At 34.6% G+C, this 16,861-nt stretch overlaps 1 protein-coding gene across 1 annotated transcript in view; it reads right to left on the bottom strand.

Moving 5' to 3' along the window:
* Positions 1-888: 888 nt before the first annotated feature.
* Positions 889-16,861, bottom strand: part of Smp_154520 (hypothetical protein) — a gene marked incomplete at both ends in the record, with an annotated part of 27,242 nt that continues 11,269 nt past the window's right edge. The window contains 3 exons of the mRNA XM_018797556.1: positions 889-1,376; positions 6,422-6,790; positions 13,926-14,526. Coding sequence (XP_018652586.1) covers positions 889-1,376; positions 6,422-6,790; positions 13,926-14,526 — 1,458 coding nt within the window. The remainder of the gene's footprint in view (positions 1,377-6,421; positions 6,791-13,925; positions 14,527-16,861) is intronic.

Here is a 16,861-nt window from a genome sequence, read left to right as displayed (position 1 = left end):
GCTAATAATAAAGGAGACACTTATACAATTTGGCAGCAAGTAAGTTAGTATAATATAATATTACGACAAAAAAGAATTTCAGTAAAACAGCCATAAATAAGTTAAAATGATTGTGACAATACAAATAACTATAAGTGACCAACCACCTTCGCTTAAATGTAGCTTCACTGAGAATGATAGCTAGCAATACCATTGTAACATCCTCGTATGAGTAATTCCACCAAAGCACACCGTAGATAGATGCCCCCAAATGCCCTGGTACGACCGAGAGTGGGGAGAGTCCGCTCTCCCTCTCCAAATGCTCTCATATGGCCATGCGTATTATAGCCTCTGCCGGGGAAGTTCTACTCACTGCCTTCTCGTGGCATTACTGTTGTTTACGAAATCGAGAGAACGAAAAGGGAATGTCCGGCGCTTTAACCGGGTCGGTGGACACGACGCGTCCACCTAGGGCAGTTGGAAAACCCTGATTCCAAACCAATGGTGCACATGGACTCCAGTATCCTGAGAGAACAAATGGCGTATGAATCAATCGTTGGTCACCAGCCACTAAGGGGCTGCATCTCCTCACGATGTTCCACTGCCTTGTGTATCAGAACTTTAGGTTAAAGGCTCCAGGTGTGGTCCCCTAAGAAAACCACCTGCTTCAGTTTGGGCATCTGGGCAGTATCACAGCCCTCACACAAATCGAATGAGATTTGTGCGGCGCATATGTATTCGGTGCCCCTTTGTACCAATATTTATGTGTTCAAATAAATAAATAAAGAACACCGTAGATAGAATATTCTGATGTTACATCTATCTAAAAAATATTTATGACCACAATATGAAGGTGAAAAAAGTTTGAGTCATTAAACTGCATCTTTAAATTATTATTATCGTGCAAAATTACCGTTCCATGATTTCGCGTAATAAAGAATCCACTTCGGGATTATGGGTCATTCTTACGGGAGGTAGGACAACTCTACGGTTATAACGTCGGGTAGGAATAGTTGTTGTTGTTGTTAATGATGTCGTGGTTACATTGGTATTTGCAATAGGTGAAGCTGATTCGTTTATATTTACAATCGAATTATTTTGTCCCGATGTAACATAAGACGTTTGTTGAGTATTATTAGAGTGCTGAAAATTTCCAGAATTACCATTTGTAAATATAGATGCACCCTTTTCACCTTCATTACTATTTATATTGACCTGGCCAGTTTGTGGTAGTTGAGGGTACCTGAATTCATTAGCACGTCGAGATTGGTGATGATAATAGGATCGGTGAGTGGAACAATTGTAATCCATTGAACATTTACTTATTTCATCTGTTTTATTATCATGACATGTACAATTTGAACAATTGTGTTGCTTTTTATTGTGGTATGTATTAGCTAAACATGTGTGGATTTGTATGCACATCCAAGCATGTGTTATGGATATGAAAGACAAAAAAACAAAAACAAATGAAGTGATGCAAAAAACAAATTTACAATATAAAATGAGTATTCTCTGTAGTAAAAAGTCGCATATATAACTACAGTTGTTATCTGATGGAGTTAGGGTGTGCAGAATGGTTAGGATACTACGCTGTACAACAAAAGTGGTACCGAATGAAATGGACAGTTAGATGGATCGATAAATTCTGGTTACTTGAATCCATTTTAGGTTGATCGAGTGAGAACAGTTTGAAGTAGTAACGTACAAGCTAATAATATTACTAATGCTACTTGGTAAGTCTTGTACTTGAACGCCAACACATCGACTTCCTAACTTCTTCCTAATCTCCAGAAGTTTTTCACTCTTGAATCCAGGAAAGAAAGAAGGTTGAAAGTATAGAAACTTTACTTCTAAGGTTAGATTATGTACAAAACGAGGGTATTACTAATGAGTCTTTCGATGAACCTGAGGCTCTATAAGCTTTTAGAAGGTGGAAACATTAGTCATAAAACTGTAACTTGGCCAATCAGAATAAGGGAAACATGGATAAATCCTAAAGCGTGGGTGGACAGATATGTAGATGGGTGCATTGAAGAAACCATGAAGGTGAACAATTAGTGGAGTTGGTAGGAGGGAAAGTAGTAATATGGTGGCGCTATTCACAAGATTGCTTATACGTATACAGAGGAGTGTCGAACGGAAGTTGCTTTGGTTAACAGAAGAAGAGAGGAGTCTCAGGAAGCCAAAGTCACGACGAGTTCAGAATACTCTTGACACCAGAAGACAGGGTATGGAAGTCTACGAATAGCTTGGGTTGTGAAATACATAATAGATGCAAATAGAAGATATATATTCCATCTGGGCTAGGTTTGTTCGTACATTACAGTAATATCGATAATTGGAAATCATGCTAACATTGTCACATAAACAAAAAAAATCAAAAGTGCAGTGAGGAAGACCCAGGATAAACATGCTCAAACATTTGACGCTCAACACTATAAAAAAGAACAAGCTGAAACGGAAATGTAAAGGGCGTAAACTTCATGCATGACCATGGATCTTAATGAGCATTACGAGTTGTTACCAGTGAATAACAATGGTACGTTTATAGGGAAAACGGAAAACTTTTTCTGTCCCATTACAAAGACAATTGATTGAGTTTAAATATCAGTTAGTAGTTTCTAATTAAAAATCTAACAGCGACTTTGAGTTAGGTGAAGTTTTTCTAGCTGTTATGTAATAAATATCTTGGATTCAAGGACTGAGTGATCAGTAGTGAAGTATCTTTTAGTTCTAGAGATCATTCTAGCTCGTGACCAAAACTATTTTAGAATATTAAATTATTCGAAATCTACATTGGTCTATAAGATATCCGATTATAGTTTTTTATTGCAGTCATACTTTCAAATAATCGGTGAGGAGGATCTACTCATGTCTTTCGCGATACCTAACTAGACTTGAATGAAATTCATGACATTTTTGTTAGGATGATCACAAGTTATCTGATGTTTCGTTCGTTAACGTCAGTTCTTTTGTTTCGAGGTAACCTGGTTAACATTTTTCCAATCCATAAATTCTCACTGACTTTTGCTACAACCTGATTGGTCACTATCATTTTCGGTTTGCCGATTTCACTAATACCAAGATTATGTTTTGTTACCATATTCACTAAATTGTACAACGTCAAAATTCATACCTTCAGTTTTTCCCACTCTCGCCTTTTTTCCTATATACCTCCGTAATTGTAGATCACTGTTGTCTAGTTCGCAACATAATCCGTTCCAATTAGGATAATCTCTATCTATCGCAATTAAAAATTACTGAAGGCCCAACCGAACCTTATTCTAAGGCACAATAGTAACCTTTCATAGTTGAATTCATGTGTCGATTAAAGCTAGACCACCATGGAAAACTTGGAAGCACTGGATCGCCGTTTCATTCACACTATAAAATTCAATAATTACAGGATTCAACTTCCGATATTTAAGTACGCAGTTTGAACACTATTTGACCTTATTTAACTTCAGTAACCAGTTTTTATCAGTTGCCCTGGTATAAAATATTAGGATAACATTTATCGTACGGTGATTTCTGTATTTTTTATAAAAAAAAGATATGCTTTGTCATCCCGTTTCGTCCAATTAAGTTATTAGTTTTAAAAAGGTAAAAATTGGTTATTTATTTCTGAAAATTGATATACAAGGTAAATACTGCTCGAATAATCATCTTTTCTCCAAATTATGAACGTAAATAACGTCCAAAGTACAAGCTCTATCGTTTCGAACGTTGTCACGGACACGGATAACGTGTTCTCGAATACGTTGTATCTGGTAGCGTTCCAATCGCCTGAATCCGCAAGACGTTTTTAACATGCGCCACAAAATGTTCTCGCAGGCCAACCTTCCAGGTAAGCAGTGTGCCCAATTATGTTGCAAATGGTATGTGAACACGCTTAATTGGAAGTTCACATCATGCTCCAACCTTCGAACAGACGTGGATTTGAATGTGACACTAAGTAATGATGAAGAGAACATTGTTTCAATAAACTCAGAAGAACTCAATGACAGATACAACTACACAGACGAAGATGCCCACGACGAGAGAATGTGTGACATATGAAATCTTGCTAGGCCGCCAAGTGAAACTGCTGATGAGAGAGCTTGGATTTTCATCACTGCAATGCAATGTTTCATTCGTTTTGTGGCTAGAACCCGCAACCATAATTTCACGGAGTCCATTGTTCTACGTGTGGTGCGATAACCGAAGTATAATGATGTCACTCTTCAGGATAAGCGCAAATGTGAAGAGACAGAGTGAAGACTTATTTTAAGGCCACGCACAATTCGATTTAAATTTTGCTTTTTCAGTTCATTACAAATTACATTAATTAATCTCTGTTAATCGCATTGCATATACGTGCTCTGTATTTTGAAAGACAGTCCCGACGTCATTGCTTTTAACGTTAATTATGACTGAACTAGATTAACAGTTTCATCCGATGCGTTTCGTATTACTTCGGTTAGAAATTCACTAGGCTATATTCTTCACGTGAGATAGCATAAGAAGACGTTCAACCCTACAATTACCAAACCTTTATTATCTGTGCTAAGGCTAATTCGTATTAGTATTCATTGATAAGCAATATCTATTATCTCAGTATATGTTATTATTTTAACTGTGAATTGAATGAAATAATGATTATACTCTATCTGTGCCTGTGAACTCCTTTCCTACGTAATACAATTCAGTCAATGCTGATGAAAATATTATGTGTTAACTAAAACTTGATACGAATAAGTTTCAGCTATCATTAACGTTGCATTATTTTCCTATAAGTTGAAAAGTATGTACTGAAACCAGCTCACCGTTACAACAAAATTATTTCTATGGGGAAGGTCAATCGGACTAACAATGGTTATAGCTCACATGTTAGTAATACTTCTTTATCGTTTATCAAATGTCTATACCGTCTAATGAACACTCATAATGGTACATAAAAACTTCAATAAAAATGTTTCAATATATTTCAGATTGTTCAGTTGGAAAAATATAAGATTTTATTTATTATATCGAAATTCAACATGTTACTAATATGTCGAATAAGATCAACTAGACGGCGTACAGTTAACAGTAATGATTTTTAATTCTTCATATTTCAAATAGTAATCACATTCGCTTTGTCATTTACGAATTAAATTCAAACATTGAGATAGTGATTTGGTCTTGTTGTACACTTGCAAAACATTTGCTATTGACATCGCGTAAAAAACAATTACCATACACCTCCCAAGCACAATAACTGATTTACATTATTGTATACACAGAGAGATTTTCTTATCATAATTATATACTGCTCAACTATATAGAACGGAAAATGTATAGTTGGAAACAATTTTTGTTGTTGTTGATGGATTCATCAAATTACACAACTACTTACTTAACTGTAGACTACTATACTGAAGAACACAATATTGCGTTTATCATCGATGCCCTTCTTAAGGCGAAATGAAACAACTTTTTTCGTATTAAGAATTACAGTCTGCAAAATCACCCTAGCATATATATTATTTGCTTCTTCCTCTGAAATTATTATTAATTTAATAAAGCGTACACGATTATTCATTCGCTGATCCTTGACGTTTAGCGTGATTGATAAATACCCTATTCGTTCACATATCACGACGATTTATTCATATGTTCACATACATATATAACGAATATTACAAGATCAGACTGTGTTAAAATAAGAAAAAGAGAATTCAGCGAAGAAAATTTTCTTTTCGACGAAATCATTTACTTAAGCTGTACATTCGTATATATAGTGATATGGAAAATATATGTCTACAGGAGGCTAGAAAAGACTGCATTATAAATTGATTCGCAATAAACATATAGAAATTGGTCGGCTGAATCTAGTTTAAAAATAAAAGCACAACAGCCTTAACCTAACGCCACCTTGATACAATTTTTGAAAATAATTATCAAGAACAAGTCTACATAGTTGACTCGGTTGTAGAGTCTAAATATTAAATATATGTGTATTGTTTGCCCTTCTCTATCCCTTCATCAGCTCCTATTCACATATGTCACTATGGTTCATTCTCATCATTGTATTCATTTTATTTTTGATTCTTTAAAATGTCATGCGTCTTTTGATTTTTTTGATATCTTTAAACAGTAATGAAGAGTGTTCGTCACTTTTTATGTAAGTTTTTCGGAGGTAACCGACATGGAGCAAAGAATATAGGCCGCGTACTAGTTAGTATTAGTCCGTAAGGCGCATCTACAATTTTGACAGAATAAATACACCACGTTATAGAATTTGAATCCGTATCAGCAAGCATTTCACTGTAAAAGGTGTTTGTTACGATTGGATTATTTGTCCATCCAGTGATAGATAATTTAACATTGGGTTTTGTATTCAACAAAAATGTGTCAAATAAGAACAATGCATATTCGCAAAAAAAATTATAAATACATATATCGAAGCATAACTTACATTTCGTCCTGGAATAGTTAACACTACTGTTAAGTGATATATCTGAAGAATTTGATCCGAACCCGCTTGTACTTCCACTGCAGCAACTTAGACTACCTCCACCATAGGCACAACAACTACTACAGCAGCAGAAATAGCAACAACTAGAACAACTTGAAGCCGACGTAGCGGTTTCGGAACAACATGTTTGCTGGTTAATATCATAACTATTGTTAGGATCATTTTCACTAGAATCTGGTGATATAGTCATTTGTATGTTTTTTGAATGAAGCACTAGACTACTACTACTACTATGATGATGACTACCACACAATGGTAATGAAGTAGATAGGACACCAGCAGTATTTCGAGTACAAGCGGCAGCAGCACCTATGAAACGATGAGACAAACACACGCGAGTAAACAAATAGAATAAACAATATTGATGTAATGAATAAAAAATAATGTATTTTTAATATCCCGATGTATAGAAAAGTGAGATTTTCTGATGTTTCGTGATTCAGTGTAGTCCACTTCTTCAGAGGATAAATAAACGAATGAAATTAACTCAAGTTTGAATACTATAAAGGAACAATGCAAAATATATCTAGTGCAAATGTAAAAAACGGGTCTGACCGAGTCAATGTCATGTCAATCCAGTCAAGGTGATTTATGTGAGATATATTTGTGTGTTTTAATAGATGAAATTGTGACATTTATAATGTGAAAGGATAGAGTTGAATTTGTACGTATGATATTAGTGCGAGATACGAGTATAACCAGATATAATATCTCGGATAGATAGTCTAAGTCGGATGGATAATAAGGCCTTTTTTTATATAGAGGGCAGTAGGATTTAGAAATATATGGAAAGCTACAACTACACGCCTTTCTTTGTAGATGCAATTCTGCGTTGACATAAAGTGGATCTTCTTATGCCTTTATAAAAAGAAGGCCGTTGCCAATTCGTTATGATTTTATGTCCGGCTTTTATCACGTGAATTACCCACCAATCGAAATACGACTTGTCTAATCTTAACACTGTTCCGAATCAATGACGTTCAACTGGTATGAGTAGTCTAGCACCCTCATTGGTCCCTTGTCCGCCTAGCCCTTCCAATTGAGTTCAGAACACCAATTACAGCTTCTGCTATGCGAATCATTTATTTCAAGCATAACCCGTTTATATACCAGACAGACAGACTGCATCATACCATAAAAGAGAAAATAATATTTGTACAAGATTGAGCCAATTGTGGCTGTGAACGTGGGAGACAATAATCAATAAACTGAGTATAATTTAGGAACAGTAAATCATATAATAATAATCAATAGGTCAAAATGAAGCTTATAATAAGATGAATATAGATATACACAATTTAATTACTCAACAGTTAAACAATAAGAACATATATAGAATAATAGTTCATTAATAGCCCCCAGAAGTTACCCGTACAACCACAATATACAGTTATCATTAACATATGTTGAGTCTGCAAAGAAAATAACAACCTATATTACCCAATAGCCATCTTTCAAATAAAAGTTACGTATCAGTTGAGTATTCAATGAACTAAAGGATGTGAAAAGTACAAAACTTTCGTTTGTCAAACAAATAATCTCCTATATTGCAATTAAAATATATAATTTAAATTTATTTTAAAGAGATCTAAACACGGCTAGTAAATTGTTCCGTATATACGTGTGCAATAAAGATTGATCATATTGTTTTTTCCGAATAATATGGTTACGTACCCATCAACCGACAGACATTTATTGAATCACAATTTTCTCGTCTATCTTTATCGATGATTTTGACTAAAAGTAAGTATTCATTAATAATAATATAACTTAATTACATAGCAGTTATGACTTATCTCCAAGCTAAACTAATCCACTTCAGTTCAAACATACAAAACTTGCGAACGAACGATTATAATGTCAATCTTTACTAAATTATCAGTAGTACATTTCAGTATAGTCCAAACGAGCTTATAGTGAGCCAACTATCAACAATGAAAGGCCTGGTGCACGTCTACAACACCTCGAATTGCCGTACTCTAAGGTCAAAAATCGAAGAAATCAAAACAACATTGATACTAATGGAAAAAAGCTAAATATTGAGAATATGATTACCAACTGATGAACAGAATCGATGAATAAAATGTATGAAACAATGCTAAGAATTAAGATTTTAGAGAGGATGAAGCATGATCAAATTTGCATTGTTATCATAGTGAACGAAGAGTTGGTGGAGATAATCCATTGGCATGAAAAATCTCATTGGCTTAGTAGAATATGAAAATCATACACTAAATATATCATTTGCATATTGTCTTCGAATTGTTTTTTCGGAAACTTCATTGTTCCTTCATTCCTGTTGTCATTTTGGTTGCTTTCACTTTTCTCCTATCTTCTCTTTATTTTCCTCTATCAGTAAGAATTCTACATCACACGCCTGATACATACTACTTTTATCTGTCTGTATAAGTAGCATATAACATATTATGACCTACTTGAACCATTTCAATTAAGATTTGAAACAACAGATTCAGACCAGCTTCTTGACTTCAACTGAGAGGATAACTCCTTCCAATGCAGCTTACTCCAACAATCTATTACCTCGTAGATTGATATCACATCCAAATCTAAACGAACTTGATCTCCATCAAACTTACTTCTATATTTATTATTTAGTGGTTTAACGCGTCAAAAAAAACCAGCATATAACACTTAACTAACTGAATGGTAAAGATATCTTGTGAATGGTCAGGTTTATACCACAAATTCCATACTAACCAATCAGGAAAGTAGCCGGTTATATATATATATATATATATTCGAAACCTTAGATAATTTGAATAAAAATGGATTTGTGATTTAAAAAGCAAAGAACCAAGTTATACCATCTATTAGATGATATTTCCGAAAGAAATGAATGGACACTTTTCTATTTGAATGTCAAAAAGTAAATAAATTAGAGACTTTATAGTTGTCAGTGAAACATATAAGTTGGTCCAGCGATGAGAAACAGTTAAAACCGGTCGAAACATTTCAGACTATTAACCAATGAAATAAAAACAACTATGCTCCAGATCTTCACTTGTAATCATATACTGTTTAACTAATGCTATTAAGGTTTATTTTGTTTACAGTGTAAATCATTCAGCCACTTAGTTATTGTGACTTCAAATTACTTCGAAAAGATGTATGAGGATTGTAAATTTTGCAGATTACTGGTCCTCTATATACCGTAGGACTAGCCTGGCCTTCTGATAGTCGTAAAGTACAGTCTACTGACTTAAACTGTATCAATCGAAATCTTACTTACAAAATCATACTATTCTACATTCAATTAGAAGGACTGCTAATGTATAATGAATTTTGATTTAAACCGTGTTAGTGATAAAGCGTTGTCCGAACATATGAAACTCAAAACTGTCAACCAATACGAACGTCAAGATAGTTTTCTACTGTATCACGAGGCAAGTGCTAACTTGGAATCCTGAAGGGAAAAGGAAAAGAGGTATACAAAGGAACACATTACTCCGGTAATTGGAAGCAGACATTGAAAGGATGAATAACAACTGGAAGGCATTGCCCAGGACAGAGTTCGATGGAGAGTGCTGGTGGGCGACCTATGATCCTCCACGAGCGGTAACAGGATTAATCAAGTAAGTTGTCCGAACTGCTCGATTCAATTGTGAATTTATTGTTTTTCTAGATACCATTCTTAAATGTTTTTAATTTTATATGGGAACAATTTAAAATTTACTTAAGTTATAAGTTTTGTTAAGCATTTTATAACACTGAGGTACAAACTCTGTAAAATTGGAAGGTTACAAAGATTTGAAGATAGATACAAGCTGATATTAAAAAGTTGAGACGTTTTAATAGATTTTATTAGCACTTTTCACAAAATTATATTCTGGATTACAAAACGGCCATTGTTTTCTTTATAAGAGGGAAGGGATATTTACGACCTAAATATTAACGGCAAAGCAATCAACCGCCGGACTCATTCAATATTGTTTAGTAATAAAAGAGGAAATTAAATCAACCTTATGACAATTATGTCCGGAATCGGTCAAGATTTCTTCTGATTAAAAATGGAGAGAAGTTGAGTTTGACCCAAGTCAATGTTATAATTTATTGGAGTTGCCACAAAAAAGTTATTATTGTAAGCCTTGGGATCCTAGCATTGTCACATTTGAAGCGTCGTGATGCTAAAAGATTAACGCATACTCTAAATGTTGATTCTGCCTTGTAGAATATTGTGTTTGCTGAGATGTTTACTTACTTCATTGTCTTTCGTTCAGACATCAAAATCTATTAAGAAAAGGGCTTGTCATCTTTCATCTGATTAGAGCGATTGTCATCTTTGAAGTTTCATTATCAATAACCATCGATCCATCTAGTCAAGTTAAACTCAGCGGCGTATTAGAAGAATCTCTTTCGCCTTTACTTTGGATCTTAAATTACAAAAATTACAACGTAATTCAGGAAACGATCAGAAATGTAAACTTAATACCATTGCTATTAATGGCGGCAAGTGATTTTCACAGCTCTTTTATTTAACAAAAATAAACTAAACTAATTTGACTATAAGTGGAAAAATATTTAACTAGTAAGATGTCCCACTTTAATTTCGTCTTACAAAACAAAAAAATAGCATATTTTGAAACCAGTTTCAATTAACATGACTGAACAAATAATGTAACCATTAGTTATACAAAAAAACGAAATAAGAGAGGTTTCAAGTAGAAAATTACGCGACTGATATCCACCGCTATTGGTGGTAAACTGTCTTACTTGTGACATGTGCTTTTGTTTTGCCAGCCTAACATTATAGAAATGTTACTAATAACTTCGTATAACATTACACTATAGTAAAGGATGGTGCAGTTTAATCACTCAGTAAGCCACAAACAAAATAGGATGAACTTAAAAGCTTCTAGGAGTGTATGAAGGGGTCAACACTCCCCATATGACAATATTGTAGAAAGGATAATCCAGTTTGGGAATCAAGGAAAAAAACTGGATTCGTACTGATAGCCAAATCAAGTTGCAAGTGCAACTGCAGAGTCTAAGAAACCATTGCTTGAATTTGGTTATATACGAACTTGTTGAGAGTTATTCTTATTGTAGCTGTATTGCACGTTTTAAACCTCGAAACCAGCAGATCATAGAAATAAGTGTGTACGTACTACCTTCAAATTCCACTGTTTCTAATCCCTCTTTTAATTTATGAGAAGGCAGCACTGGTAGTGATATATCCATGAGAAACACTTTACTGGCACCACATACCAGTATATTCAGTAGTAAAATGTGGCCATTGAAATACTATTTTTGATTTAGCCACTCTGATTTATCAGTCTGACAGTATAGGACTTCGAGAAATACGTTTTCCAGCCGATGAAGCTTGTTTGAGTAAACATGTTGGAAAACTATGACAATCACTTCAACATGACAGTTACATGAGTGTTATTTTCAGATCATAAAAATCTAAAGGGACGAAATAGTTCAAACTCGGAAATATATCAATCCAATTCCATAAAACGTTTTTCCCGAATGCGGTATATCAATTTCTAAGTGAATCCCAAATAAGAGTTGCCAAAATTTAGTATTATTCCTTACTTGTTTGAGTAGGATATGAATAATGAGCTGGTAAGATAATGATATGTGAACAGAGCAACAAGCTGCAATTTTGATAAGGCCATTAAAATTTACTAGGATGCAAGCAGTATGAAGCTTACAACTCTTACATAAAACGATACGTTAAACAAGGATCCTCTTAACAGCTATCACAAAATACAATAATTATATACACAAACATGAACACTACACATTTCATGGATCAAAGTTGATCAGTTCGGTTAAACAGATAGAAAAACACTGACAATTATGATTTCGCTAATTTTTCTTCTAACCAGTAGCAGCGAAATCCGATCTAAGACTTTCACCTGGCACCACCGGGTTGACGGGGAGACCTCATGAGCTAACTTATGTGAACGAGGAGATCGGACTAATCCATCATTTTTGTAACCAGGTAACTCAAAGACTAGAACTTCGAGGCACTTTGATCGTAGAAGGCTGACGTTTGAGTATATTTATATATAGGAATTGCATGAGTCTCGGCTAATCTAGTTTGTGTATGTAGTTTATTTGCAAGGGTTACGTGCTGGGATCGACCGGAATGAGTTGGAGTAGACAGTCTGCGCTAAGACAAAATAGGGCTACCCTACATAAAAATAGGTCCATCCAAAAAAAAATAGTCGTATCAAATATGAGTGAAGGGAGTGGTGACTACCGGCATTTATACTAAATCTACGCTAATTAGTAGTAATATGCTCAAACTGTTCAGTCCTCTGTGTTGATTGAAATCAATCGATCAAACTGAGGCACAACTATTGGTGTACGTGACTAAAAATTCAATTCATTATGCTTTGAAGTTAAATGATTGCGAACAATTAAACCTAGGTTCCATGATAGTCGGCATTAACAACGAGGAGAGCATGTAATCCCGAGGGAACTTACATTGCCTGTCGGATTCAAATTTCCTTCGACGCATTAGCAATTTCGGGCATGACATCGGTCATTAATCTGGCATTAATCAGTGTAAATATTTAACTTTTATTGCAGGATGCGTGTTTGAATCCCATCAAAATTGAAGATAAGCTTTTACGACAAGTGCCAATACAGACACGAAATGTAAATATAGGATTCCAACTTATTTGACAAATGGTTTAATATTTATTGATCAGAATTTTCAAACAGTAGTTTAGTTTGATAGCCACTTCTTATCGCTTCTTCAAATGTCAGTTCATAGTGAAAAACTTTTTAAACAGTAGAAATGATTCTAACCCATTAAAACAATATAAAATCTTCACTTTTTCTGCAAGTAATGTGGCTTTAAAAGAAGACGTGGTGAGAATCGATTGCTGACAACTAAAATACTAGTAATATAATAACAAAAATCTGTTTAAGCATACGTAAAGAAGTTGTTTTAATTCCAGACTAGTTTTCAAATTTGTTCATTTGAAATATTTACTTCTTAATTGTATCCACAATGAAGCAGCAGGATCGTTTACATTACTACTTAGTTGTTAACTCATATTTTTATCTTCTTATTGTTCTTAAAAATGATTAACTTCAATAAAGTAATGTGACTTTAATTAAAATTGACGATTTCCAGCCCAACCATAGAAAGAATTAAGTATTTTAAGAATCACTCATAAAAGAATGTAAAATCTGACATGGGATTACATCGACTGAGATCGCCATACTTCAAGTTCGGCACATTAGGACACGAGTTACAATATATAAAAGTAAATGGAACATGTATCATTCGAAAAAAGAATGAAACTGACGATAAAAATGAGCTTTAGCGGTATAATTTTAAATTGTTACTGAAGACTACCTCCCACCATAGATTTCAATCATATAACATTTGCATCAAGAAAACGTCTTAACTACTTCATGCAGTGAAAGTCCATTACGTACAACAAAAGAGAAAAACACTTACTAGCGGCTTCTAATTGCCTGGCAGCAGCTGCACGAGTTCGTGTAGCACCTTGTGAATGAGATGATTTCGATAAATATTCTTTTTGCTCCAAAATTGTACAAGAACAACATATGTGTTCTGAAGTGTCATTTTTATTATGATGATTTAATGATCGATTATAACAGTGGGAATTACTATTACGATTATTATTGCTATTTTTATGCGAAGAACACCTAAATCCATTTGATAATGCCTGAGAGTGTTGTGCACTTGATCGTGTCGTACCTCCCACATAAGATTGCTGGGAAAACATATTCGACTGAACACGAATACAACTAGACGATGTATGCAAATAATGCTCCGGTTTTGCATTAGTTTGTGTGTAATGAAGATTGCCACGTGAGCAGGAACTGTTATTCGAACAATGATGACCGTTTCCACAAGACGAACGTGTAGTAGGAGTATGGGTGGTGGTAGTAAGTGAAGATTTTAGAGATTTTTGCTCTTTACCTACGGGTGAAGCAATAGCAGCAGCAGCTTGTTGTTTGGCTTCGCGACGACGAGCGCGTTTAGTAATTTCTTTCATATGTTTCGGTCCAGGACCTTTCTTACTGTCAAGAACCTGAAAAAGTAATGAAATTACGTCATGGTACTTACCAATTACAACAGAAAGAACTGTTAGAGAATTTTTCAGTGGTGTAGAGGTTAAGCGTTCGTGCGCGAGACCAAAGGTCCTGGGTTCGAATCATGCGAGTGGGATCGTAGGTGCATACAGCTGAGGAATCCCATACTAGGACGAAACGGCTAACTTTAATCAACTTATGAATTCAACTATTAAATGACTTATACTTAGGAAGATCACTTAGTTAACAGCTCAGAATATATAATTAGTGGACAAATCATGAATGTTAAAACTTCACAGAAATGGAAAAGCGGCAAGCATCTAGAAAAGTCTCTGCTTTCTGTAAAAAAAATGTTACAAAGTGGATTTTGAAGAAATCTTTACAAATCAATACATTTCTTTGAAGTACATAATAATAGTCTTTATTAACCATTGAAATCAAGAATTTGTCGCTTCAAAAGTAATGAAAAACAAATGGATTCCATAAAATATTGTTGTGAGGGCTGATGTCTGAAAATTGATATTGATACACGATGAGCTACACGATAAACCCCCAACTGACTATTTCACTGAGAAATTATGTTGAGGTTACCGAATAAAATGCACAAATACTCATTCATATATATACCACTTTAATCCTTAGGAAATTGATCTATTTCTTAGCCGATGAAATGCACTTCTCGTTTCTGTCAATTCTGATTGACATCGATTGAACTTCTCATTAGGCTAATCCTGGTTGGTTCTCCATATCAAAAAATTTTAAACTAGACATTTTTCTCTGAAATTTCATTCAATTGAAAAAAGATCAGTATATGTTTGAGTTTTTTGTCGGAACAAGAATGGTTTTCTGAAGGATCTGGATAGACTCGGTGCATATCACAAGACAGGAGTGTACTGAGTACGATCCAAAGTATGATCGTGGATCCGGACTATTGATCAAAATAGAATATAAGGCCTATTTATTACTTTTTGATCGTCAACGGCCAACAATTGATGTCAACTTACGACAAGAAATTCCTTATAATTCTTTATAACCTAGTTGTGAAGCCTAATGACTTGCAGGGACGTTCTGAACAATGGGAGCAAAGGTGAGACAGGTAGTCTTTCGCCATAAACCAGGAGCGTTTTAAAGAAGAAGAGATAGATGTAATTTGGAACTTCTCGTGAAAAGTCGTAAATCTAATGGATAGACTATGTATGTCATTAACGGTCTGTACACTCAATGCAAAACGTTTTTAGAAAAAGGAGAAAGAAATATTATTTATACGAATATTCGCCAGTATTACGAAGAATAGTTTGAAAGAAATCGGGCGCCGAATATCTAGAATACATTGTATGTGAAAATTATATTTTAAATAAATTTCGCGATTAAAATCTAAATAGTTCCGACGTTTCGTACAGCACACTTGTTTGGACTTATTCAGGGTAGTGATCAAAATAAAAATTATGAAATAAATGTATGTTTAACAATCAAATCAAATCTTTACTGCCTTTATCCAATCATATTCAGATGCTGACTTTAACAAGTAGGATTGTGGTGTGGGTTACTTATATCCACATAAGTAGTATGTAATGAAGGTCGGACATGGAATATATTTCAGTCGAAGATCGATAACGAAAGAACGGAAACGAAACGCAATTGGTATGAAAATACATGCACAATAATTATCGAAGACTATGGACTGATATTTGCAGACGGAATGGTCAAGATTGAGACAATTGATAGATAGTTTGCAAATTAACTGTTTACTATAACCAGTGGCCAGTGAAGTTCAACCAGGTCTGTTGAGAGATATAAACTCACTGAAGACATTGGTGAATGGTTGCTCAATTTCGTGGATTGGTTGAAGTTAGACATCAACACCGTTGGATGCGGCTCAGTGGTCTATCGGTTAAGTGCTCTGGAGCGAGACTGGTAAGTCCTGGGTTCGAATCTCGCGAAGCAGGATCGTGGATGCGCACTGCTGAGGAGTCCCACAATAAAACGAAACGGCCGTCCAGTGCTTCCAGGTTTTCATGGTGGTCTAGCTTCAAATGACTCATGATCTCAACTATATGTTTCCTGTATGATTGTCAGATTGTAGTGAGATAGTTTGTAATTTTGTGCTCAAATACATTCGATTGTCCCCACTCGTGTTCTCATTCACTACAGGGTAATATAAGTTAGTTATATGCGAATCATGTGAAAAGTTCACAATGTGAAGGTAAATTAATGGATTATGTGTGTGTATGTATGATTCGAAGATAATTTTCAGTCTTCAACTTGCACTTTTCTTTTTACTTTGTATAAAAACAAATTAACAACTAATATCAACCATTAATAACTCAATCTTAC

The sequence above is a fragment of the Schistosoma mansoni genome, chromosome 5 (genome assembly GCF_000237925.1).
Source record: "Schistosoma mansoni strain Puerto Rico chromosome 5, complete genome".
Classification (NCBI taxonomy): Eukaryota; Metazoa; Platyhelminthes; class Trematoda; order Strigeidida; family Schistosomatidae; genus Schistosoma; species Schistosoma mansoni.
The sequence above is the reverse complement of the archived record's forward strand: the minus strand, read 5'-3'. Positions and strand labels throughout refer to the sequence as shown.